The sequence below is a fragment of the Quercus robur genome, chromosome 6 (genome assembly GCF_932294415.1).
Source record: "Quercus robur chromosome 6, dhQueRobu3.1, whole genome shotgun sequence".
Taxonomy (NCBI): domain Eukaryota; kingdom Viridiplantae; phylum Streptophyta; class Magnoliopsida; order Fagales; family Fagaceae; genus Quercus; species Quercus robur.
This window is the reverse complement of record NC_065539.1, coordinates 9646820-9658341: the sequence shown is the minus strand read 5'-3', so window position 1 is coordinate 9658341 and position 11522 is coordinate 9646820. Positions and strand designations below refer to the sequence as shown.

General features: G+C 33.7%; 1 protein-coding gene across 1 annotated transcript; it reads right to left on the bottom strand.

Annotated features, from left to right (window-relative positions):
- Positions 1–351: 351 nt before the first annotated feature.
- Positions 352–5551, bottom strand: LOC126732667 (methyl jasmonate esterase 1-like). Its single transcript, XM_050435639.1, has 3 exons — positions 5103–5551; positions 1229–1360; positions 352–833 (listed from the first exon to the last, which is right to left on the bottom strand). Exons 1-3 carry the CDS (start codon positions 5466–5468, stop codon positions 546–548), a joined length of 786 nt encoding a protein of 261 aa, XP_050291596.1. The 5' UTR covers positions 5469–5551; the 3' UTR covers positions 352–545.
- Between the last annotated feature and the right edge of the window lie 5971 nt (positions 5552–11522).

The window sequence follows — 11522 nt, the reverse complement described above, 5'->3', positions numbered from 1 at the left end:
AGGTGGTAGTTCAGCTTTTATTTTGATGATATTGTATAATTTTGTTAAGTTCAGATAAGTATGTTTGATTGGTTGGGGATTATGTGCATATGGAGGTGGCCACATGTTTAAACATGGCTAGGACTAAACAAAATAGATGGTTTTATCAATGTTCATTGTGGAAGGAATGCCACATTTTGCAACAAATATTATGAATTGAAATTGAGCATTTTTTTACTTGCTTTTGTTGTATAGAACCACAAAAATAGTTTTATTTGGGCACATAATTACCAGTATTTTTGAGACACATACAACATTGCATTGTGCACACATACACATGATGCACGTAAATCACATTCAATACCTCGAAAGGAATAACAAGAGTTGATTATATGTTATTGCGCATTTGTAATAATTTTACTGACATTATGTTTTTTTTTTAGAAAAATATATTATGGATGATGCTTATTATACACAGTATAATGGATTTTACCCATACATTATATCAGATGCATCGTGAAAAATATATTAGGAAGTCCAACACGAAAATGGCATAAATAAGAAATTTAAGAATATTTCTTCACAATCTCTTCGAGACATAAGCACAGCTCCTTTGGTTTAGAAAACATAACCATGTGATCAGAACCAGTTATCACCTTCACTTCATCTGTTGGATTTTTCTCAGTCATCCACCTTTGTAAATCCTCCTTTATAGCATTGTCTTGGTCACACACAATATAAACTTTACGAACAGACCCATATTTTTCCTTGGTTAGTTCTGGTTCTTTTAACCACAATGCATCATGACCATAAAGACGAGAAGGTCTCACCAATGACATAGCAAGCGCCAAATCCTAGTTCAGTTCATCATTGATCATTGTTAAATAAATCCAATATATATATATTAGCCTAAGATAGATGGACATTTCATTTGGGGTGTCATATCCATGTTGTATCTATGTCATACATATGTTATAACAATGTTCTATCTGCTGTATCATGTTATAATTTTTTAAAAATTGCTCGTGTCATCGCATCGTACCTATGTTCACGTTCAAGTCCTTGCATCCAAGATATTAGCTAATTTATTAAGAAATTGAAACTTGTACAAGCTGTTAAATTGATGGTTGCATGCCCAACTAACTTTTCTGATTTTTTTTAATTTATTATAATGTTTTCTTCCTAATTAACATGTGACAATGTTGAATAACTATGAGGTTAAAGGAAAGTCTCAACTCTAAATTCTTACCTCAGGTGGGGAGAGCTGGTATAACTTGGATGCCATCAAATTGGACCCAAATAGCATTGTGGTTGGTGGGTTGTTGGGCCCTTGATCGAATGTGAATTGTGAGTCCATGGGCAAATCCGACTTCCGAAAGATCTACATATAACCAAAGATATCATTATGCACATTTGGGAACTAGTATGGGAATGAGCAATGATCACTGACTCAATAAGAGATTTGGAGCCCCTTTGATTGTCCTAAACTTGAGAGAGGCAGATTGGCCTTAAAATTATTGTATATTTTTTTATGGGTGGTGTAAGGAATGATCCAACATTTGAAACTCTGTTGCATATATGCAATATTTGTGATCACATTTATATATATATCACAATGAATTTACATATGCAAGTTATTAACATTAAAAAAAAAAAAAAAAAAAAAAAGAGCATTATGCAAGCCAAATATACATTATTGACAAGTGCATTTTTTTTCTTTTTTCTTTTTTCTTTTTTTTCCAAAAATGTGCATTATAATAACTCATAATTGAGCATTAAAAAAAAAAAAAAAAAACCGTGTGTTCTTAAGGGCACTCATTGATAAGAGATCTAGAGTTTCAGATAGTTCAACTAGTAAAGTCTTTAATGGTTGAATAACAGATATGAGGTTTAATCCCCGCCTATACCAAAAAATTATTAATGTCTTGGGCTGATGATAAAGAATTATCATCAAGAGTTGAAGCTATAGGTTGAAACTCTCTCTCTCTCTCTCTAAAAAAAAAAAAAGACTCTTCTTTAATAAGAGAAAAAAAAATCACAACTTTTTTAATGTTGAGGTGGCATATTGTGAGTGTGCAATAAAAGAGATTTTCATTTTATCCTAAGTTTAGATAGAAGGAGCGGAAGAGATGAACGGAAGAGATGGTTTTGTAACTTAGTTGGAGGAAAGTCCACCAATAATTGAATCTCTAGTACTCCAAGATGCTATGTACTTATCCTTTACTTAATAAAAGTTTCAATCTTCCTATCAAAAAAAAAAAAATATATATATATATATATATATATACTTCAAATTAATATATTAAGACTTCTAATCCTTTATAAATAATAATAATAATAATAATAATACATTCTTCTCTCTCTCAAGTATATATATATATATATATATATATATATATATATATAAGTTCAGGGAAAATTCAATTAGATTTTAATTGGATTCTCAATTTTTGAGCCACATATTCCATTTAATTTTTAATTTTGTGCCAAGTGAATTATTGAATGTAAAAATCGAAGAGTCCAAATCCAATTAAATTCTAAATTGAATTTCAATTGGAGTTCAATTTTTTGCCATGTGTCCATTTTTTTTTTTTTTTGTGACAAGTGAATTATTAGGTAAAAAAAACGAAAAATCTAAATCTAATTAAATTCTAAATATTATATATATAATGAGAAACCATTATATATTTTAGAAATGTATAGTTTAAAAAAAGTATAAGCTAATACTATGTATAATTTGAATCTCTTCTTAAAAAAAAGTATAATTGTGATTGTTTCTAATTGTACTGTGCATATTCACGGGATTACACATTAGTATATATTTAAAGTCAAAATTAAGAGAAAATTTAATTAGATTTTAAATTAGATTCCAATTGTTGTCTAATTTTGCACCACATGTCCTATCATTTTTTTTTTAAATTGTTCTAGGTGATTTAATGTTGTGTAAAAGACGAAGAGTCTAATTTAAATAAGCCATAAAAAACTCAATAAACAAAAAAAAAAAAAAAAAAAAAAAAAAGAGTAAACTCTTGTGTATATCCAAAAAATTTATGTATATATTGTGACTTAAAAAATTGTGTAACTCTTACACTGGGTATAATTTGAACTCGTATATCATATATGAGATGGGTTCAAATTACACCTGATGTAACTTTGTAAGAGTTACTACTTTTATAAATCATTGATTTGTAGTAAATCTAACGGTAGAAACACTCTAATGGCCATGTCATCAACCTTCTACAAATAAGTGATCTAATAACATTAATTATCTCCAACTATGTCCATAAATGTTTTGTACCCTTATAGAAAACTTATTATGGTTGAACATTGAAGTTTATCTTTACTCTAATTTTTCACACCACAATATCCTCATTTTCCTATAATTCATTCTGCACAAAAGAATCGTATATCACCCATATCACCTGATCTCCATAGCAATTGGCAAACACCAAAAAATAGTCGAAAACATATATGCTGGCATAGCACTCTTCCAAAATCCCAAGCTCTCTCCTAGATTTGTATCTTTGAATTGCTTGGCGAGCTCCATGTAGAATCTAAATTCTTAAAAAACTAAGGACAGTAGCAGGATTTTTTTTTTTTTTATTTAACAATTAAATTGTTTGGTGAATCCCAAATCCTAAGCTCTCTCCTGGGTTTGGGATTTTTTTTTTTTTTTTTTTTTTTTTTTCTGTAGACTCAGTGGCGGGATTTTATAGTGGGGAGATATATGTTTATGTTGGCAAAAAGGGTCAAAATCAATTATACGAAAATGTGGTGAGAATTATAGTAAAGAAAGGAAAGTTTATGAATTTTTTATAAGGGGACAAAACATTTAATAAGTTGGTTGGTGGGAGTTGATAACATGACCACTACTTTTTATCTACCATTAAATTTAATAGTAATCAATGGTTTAAAAAAATGTAAATTTTATAAAGTTATCCTAGATGTAATTTAAACGCATCTTATCATATATATATATATATATATATTAATTATTCTTCTCAAAAAAAATATTAATTATTTTTAATTGTATTGCGTATATTCACGAGTGTACGTCCTTTTTGTAATCAATTCAAGTGATGTTAATCCATCAATTCTTGGGATGTCAAAGCACAAAATCAAGTACTTGTCTAAATTTGGAAAAAAAAAAATGTCGTGACATTGATGAATGAGACAATAAAGGAACGATTGTTCGATTCTCAAAAAAAAAAAAAAAAAAAAAGGACGATTGTTCAATGGAAGAGATAAGAGCGAGTCACGTGTGAGGCTGAGGCCTGCATAAAATCTCAAAGCCAATGTCTGTCCAAGTGTCCATTGCATTTTCTTAGGTAACTGAGTAGTTTTAAAATCATAAATTATTTCATAATTTTTTGGCATAATTTTGATGTAACAAATTATAGGTGATTAATTATTACTTATATATGAATCAACTATTTTTTTTCTTCACCAATCACAAACCATTATGTCACATTTGTGATAAGAAATTAAAAAATAAAAAATAAAAAATTGTGTTACTGGACTTTTCAGGCAACTCTTATGAAAAGTGATAGTCGAAGTGTCATAGTGGCCTTTCAACTAATAATAAAGCACTAAAAGTTTTAACGAAAAAATTAACGGCCTAAGTGCTTCGGTTTAGAAAATGTTTTATTAAAAAAAAAAAAAAAACTGACTTTAACTTTCTATATATATTACTCATGAGAGTAGAATCAAAACTTTCCTAGAAACTCAACTTAATCCCTCACCTTGCAACACCAGAGCAGTGGCTTTGCTCTGGCACTAGAAACTCATGCGGTGATAAGAACCGGTCATTTTTTTTCCATGTAATCTCAACCTTACTTATCAAGGGCTTTATTTATAAAATCTATGCCTTACAAATTTTAATGTGATTTTTATAAAATGATCTGATTATGTACAAACATGTCCTATTATTTTTTTGGGGTGAAGGTTTCAAATGTAGAGAAAAGATTTGATTAGTTAAGTTAAGAAGAAACGAAAGGCTGTACAGAATTTTTCGAGTCCATTATTTTCATGGCATTGCCATACCCATCTATTATCCAAGATTGTCAAGCTAGATTGTCTTACAATATCTAATAGCAGTAACTTAGATAGAGAGTAGTACGTACCTCATCATATACTGCATAGAAATTGAGGTCAGGACCAAACATATGGGCTGTAGCATATACTGCAACAGAAACTTTCTCAGGGAACTTTTCAATGGCAACAGAGATACAGGCTCCACCAAAGCTGTGGCCCACAAGGATAACTCTTTCATCTGCTGGAAGAGCTGCCATGAATTCCATCAAAGGTTCAAGGTAATCTGATAGTGATCTGAGCTCATGTGCTTGCTTTGGGTGAATCCCGCTCGCAGCTAAGTCCAAGGCTGTTACTTTATGACCAGCCGATTTCAGTAGGGTTGCCACTTTGTACCAACTCCATGCTCCATGACAGGCTCCATGAACCAGCACAAAATGCCTCTCCTTCTTCTCCATCTCCTCCACCTTGTGTTGTCAGTTGTGTGTGACAATTGACAATTGCTTAGTCTTTTATAATTTTAGAAGAAAAACTAGAAGCCTCAATAATTAGACACGCTGGCTTGGTGACACTAAGGCACCACTCACCAATAAGGATGAAGCAAAGACTTGGAATTAGGGGACAGAAGTATAAACCAAAAAAACAATTATAAATACACAATTATTAAAAAGAGAACTTGATTTATTTTTTTTTAAATCTTCCAAATCATTTGAACCTTTTCTTTTGAAAAAATTAAATATTGTAGTTGATTTTTTCATAATCTCTACAAATAAAATATAATTTGAACTTATCATCTCATTAAATATTCAATAATCTACAAATCATTACAATCAAACACTCAACTAACAATGAATTTCAAAGTTGAAAATAATCTCAATTTTTAATTTTTTAAAGATACTAACAGACAAACACTAAAAGACAAGCATAGTACAAACAAAATTTAACATTATAAGTAACAAATACACATAATAGGACATGGTTGCTGTGTTAGTCACTACTACAGTATTTTTTATAATAAAATATTACTTTAACTTTATTAAAGAGAGAAAGAGAAAAAGATCGAGCATTAGATGTTATTTGCCCTCTCTCTCTCTCTCTCTCTCTCTCTCTCTCTCTCTTATATTTTTGGTGAGTGTAAATTGTTGAGAGAATTCTTGGGGAAAATGAACATTTGCCCATAATTTACAAACTATGTAATAAAATGTCTTTGTTTTGAAACTATTTAGCAAAATGTCCCTATTTTTTAACTCAGTTTTAACAAAAACGAGTTACAAGTGGAATTCGACATTAGCAATTAATGTCGAGTTCTATGCAATTTTTTTCATTTAAATTTTTTTGAAAATTTAAGTAAAACTCGATACTCGATATTAGCAATATCGAGTTCCACTTAAAAATATACATAGAACTCGATTTTGAGGATATCGAGTTTTACATAGAACTTGATTTTGTTAAAATTGAGTTAAAAAACAAGGAATATTTTCTAAATAATTTCAAAACAGAGACATTTTGCTGTATAGTTTGTAAATTAAGGGCAAATGCCCATTTTTCCTAAGAATTCTCTCGTCTTTGCCTCTCTTTTATTTTCTTCACAACTCAGATAATCAAATCAAGCTAATCAACTGACAAAAGTTTAGTATTTTTTGGCACTAAAGATTCAGATATGAGAGATAAGATATTCCAATCCCAAAAAGAGAATAGATTAGATATAATACCAAATTTAAGAGCGGTGGACTAGTGGTGGGGTGGTGCTAGTATATTTACTGCTATTGTTGTGTTGTGCTGTGCAGCCTGTGCTGTCGTTGCCCAATTACCTAGGCTCAGCTAGGGGTGGCAAAATTTGATACGACTCGTGAACCTGACACGACTAACCCATTTATAAACAAGTCGAGGGTTGAGGCTAAACGGGTTCGGGTCAAATTTTGGTCGGCACGGCCAACCCGTTTAATAAACGGGTCGTGTTCGTGTTCAACATGTGAACATGTCTAACCCATTTAACCCGTTTAGCTTATAAAGGTATTAACTTTTGTTATTATTGCTTAATTTTTGTTGTAATTATATTTTTATTACTATAATTATGGTAGTAATTGTATTTTAATTTTAGATATATGGGAATTGATAATAGGTTATTTAGGTTAGATATGACCTATTAATCAAATGGATTATTAAATGGGTCATTTTTATTGACCTTTACATGACTTGTTAATTAAACGGGTTCAACGTATCATGTCGAGTCAACCTGTTTAATAAACAGGTCGGGTTAGGGTTAAGGATTCTTGACATGTTTACTAAATAGGTCGGGTTCAAGTCAACCTATATAGCCGAATACTCATGACTCGACACAACACGACCCGACCTACGAACACGAATTGCCACCCCTAGGCCCAACGCCTCCCACTCCCTGGTCACACTTAGTTTAGGTTTCCTTTTTTTTTTAGTGTCTTGTGTGTTGGGTTCCTTATTCTTTTAAACCCTCTCTCTCTCTCTCTCTCTCTCTTTTCTATTTTTTGGTGTATGTCTGCTTGGGTATTGTTTGGACTTAAACTAATTTTTGAGTTGGTTATTAATAATATTGTTGAGGGGGCAAAGTGCGATTTTATTGAAGCAAATTGCTAAAATTAATACATAAATATACTAGTATTTTTTTTTTTTTGAAAAATTTAGGGGGGACCATTGCCTCCCAGTCCAAGAATAGTTCCGTCCCTGCTTGCCAAGTTACTTAAAAAGGTCAACCTACAATATTACAAAATTTAGTACATAATACTTATAAAGTTTTATAAAGTGATGATTCACCAATCAATATCGTTATCAAAATCTATCACTCACATTCATTACACTGTACACACTTTCCATGGAGGTTTTAAACATCTCCATGGAGGCAATGTCATTAAGGAGCAAATTGTCAAAAAAGTAAAAATGGGATGTTAAATCTTTGGAAGCCAATCTATATCAAAATCAATGAATAACAGCAAAATATTGACTCTTTATATTCTTTCTCGGCACATTAAGTAGTAAATATAATGTTGTGGAGATAGGGTAGAAAGAACACATTCAGTTTTGTTATTTTCCCTAGAATATTCTTTGAGAAAATATTTTAAGTTTAAGTTTAATGATGTTGGCATTATATTTCTCTCCTATTTTTTAGGAGCTTCTCTCTCTTGTATCTCACGAGACTTCTCTCCCAAGTTTCCTAAGGCTGCATTTTTTTTTTTTTTTTTGCTTTCTTTGTCCGTGGAATCAGTAGTTATGGCAAATGATGTAACACAAACTCTAGAGAAGATGAAATTAAACATGAAGGAGGAAGAGACAATTACTATATCAAATGAGGGTCGAAAAAAGATCTAGAGAGCTGTGAGTTGAGTCTTATTGGTAAGTTTTTGACTTGCAGATCCTTTAACAAAATAGCAACGTTGATGACACTTAAAAAAGCATGGGGATTAGAAGATGGAGTTCAAGTAGTTGAAGTAGGGACAAACTTATTTCAGTTTAAGTTTAGATCTGAGTTTGAGTTGAACAGAGTCTACACTAGAGGTATATGGAGTTTTGATAACCAAGCGTTACTGTTAACTAGATGGAAGTCGGGGATGACAGCGACAAGTGTTAAGTTTGATTCAGTACCTTTATGGGTACAAATCTGGGGGGCGCCCTTTGAGATGAGAACAACTCGAGTTGCGAAGGAGGTGGGGAACCGGCTAGGTAGGGTTTTAGAGGTTGAGAAACAGCGTAACATTGACGATCAAAATTTATTTATGAGGGTGAGGGTGGCTATTCCGTTAGAGAAAGAGATACACCATGGTGCTTTCTTGGCAAGATTAGATGGGAAGAAATTTTTTATTGGACCTTAAGTATGAACGATTGCCTATGCTGTGCCATTACTATGGACTGATTGGGCATGAACTACAGTTTTGTGCTCAGTACTTTAGCAAAACAAAATCTGGGGCTGTGGTCAAGTGTGGCTATGGGGATTGGTTGAGAGCAATGGGTGGTAGGATGAGATCACCACTGCGGAGGGGATTTATGAAGGACGACGCGCATGAAGGAAATAGAGGTGAAGAGCCACGGTCTGCTTCACAGAGTGCATCGAAGATGGGAGCAAGGGGCAATGAGGAAGATAGAAATTGTACCAAACCGGTTATGGAGGTGGTGGGTGGTGCTACCGGATCGGTGGGGGAGGACTGAGCTGATAGTGAGATTAGGGGTGAGAATCATGGGACGGGGGACGTGGACAAGGAAAATAGAGATTCGTGTTTCCTTATTTTTGGGTTCACAGAATTCATGCCTACCTGAGGGGACTAAGTTGGCATCAGCTTCATGTGAGGTGCATGTACAAAGCACAGATGAGGGTGTTGGGCTGAGTAATATTAAAAAACCATCTATATGGGCTAGACTAGTCTGGATGGATGTTGGGCCGATGGGAATGTTAAAAGAGGGTGCGAAATCCATTTTGGGGAAGAGACAAAAGTTGGCTGTGTTAGATGATGGGGAGGTAGAGGAGGATAGTAATAATGGGAAAAAAGTGAAGGTTGGAGAGGACTTTACAATGAATGAAGCAGCAGGGGTGTTGCAACAACCTTGCCAAGAGCAATGAGGCTTTTAAGTTGGAACTGCCAAGGGCTTGGGAACATTTGGACAGTTCAAAGCCTTCACAAATTAGTGAGGGAACAAGCTCCCAATGTATGCTTCTTAATGGAAACAAGGTTGGATCGAAGTGGTTTTGAGAAGCATTGTGGTGATGTACCTTTTAAAAATAAGTTGATAGTGAAAATGCCAAATTCGGGTGGAGGTTTGGCTTTGCTTAGGAAGGAGGAGGTGACTTTGGATGTGATTAATTTTACTGACAATCATATTTTGGCTAAGGTGGTGGAAAATGATGGTTTTGTGTGGCATCTTACAAGGTTTTATGGGTGGCCGGAGGCTAATGAAAAGCGGAAGTCGTGGGCACTTTTTTCTCATTTAAGGTCTCTTGTTGAGGGTCCTTGGTGTTGCATTGGTGATTTCAATGCTATAATTCATGCATCGGAGTCCTTGGTGTTGCATTGGTGATTTCAATGCTATACTTCATGCATCGGAGAAACAGAGTGTCAATGCACCTTACTATAACCAGATGGAGGATTTTCAGGTTGCTTTGGAGAATTGTGAGTTGATAGATTTGGGTTTTATTAGGCATAAGTTCACTTGGACAAACAGGTGGCCAGGTTCAGCTCATACAAAAAAAAAAAAAAAAAAAAAAAAAAAAAAAAAAAAAAAACAGTTGGATAGAGCTACTACTAACAGAGGATGGACTGAAAAGTTTCCTGCAAGTTCAGTTTCCCATTTGTTCAGCCATGCTTCTGATCATATTCCTATTCTTTTGACAACCATGAATGATAGGCAGCTTAGGGGTAGGGGGCTGGTGGTTTTAAATTTGAGGAGTACTGGTTGTTATGGGATGATTGTGAGGAGGCTGTGCTTGAGGCATGGACAAAAGGAGGGCATGGTAGCTTGGGTTTAAGGGACCAAATCCAAATTTGTGGGGCTAATTTGTATGCGTGGGGTTCGTCTAAAACTAAACCCGGAACAAAGGAGATTAAAAGATTACAAAAGAAGCTGGAATTAATGAATGTCAGTGAGATGACCGAGGAAAGCATAAATGAATTTCTTTTACTGAGTAAACAATTGGATGACTTATTGCTTAAGCAAGAGATCTTTTGGTGTTAAAGGTCCCGAGTGTCATGGTTAAAGTATGGAGATAGGAATACTAAATTTTTTCACTCTAAGGCTTCCCAACAAAGGCGAAGGAATTTTATTGAGGGAATCAAGAATGCTAATGGGGATTGGGTGGAGGAGGTTGCGGATGTGGCTTCTGATTATTTTATGAATATTTTTAAAGCAAGCACTTGTGACAGAATGGAGGAATGTCTTAATGCAGTTAACTGGAGAATGATTGAGGATATGTTGGTGGTGCTTTCCAGGCCGTACAGCAGTGAAGAAGTTAAAGCAGCGTTGTTCCAAGTGGGACCAACAAAGACTTCTAGACCCGATGGTATGAATGCCCTTTTCTATAAAAAAAAAAAAATTTGGCATATTGTTGGTAATGAGGTGACCGATACTGTGTTAAATTTTTTACATACTGGTCATATGGTGCCTAATATTAATTATACTCATATAGTTTTGATTCCTAAAGTAAAGAAACCAGAGAAAATGGCAAATTTCAGACCTATTAGCCTATGTAATGTGATATATAAAATTATTTCAAAAATATTGGCGAACAGGTTGAAACTGATCTTGCCACAGTTAATTTCCCTTACCCAGAGTGCTTTTTTACCTGGACGCCTTATCACTGATAATGTGCTAGTAGCCTATGAGAATGTGCATGCCGTGCATATTAGAAAGAAGGGAAAGAAGGGGGCTTTAGCCCTTAAACTGGATGTCAATAAGGCTTATGACAAGGTGGAGTGGGGCTTCCTTAAATGCATGATGATTAAACTGGGGTTTCCAGAGGTTTGGGTGGATAAGGTTATGAATTATGTCTCTAC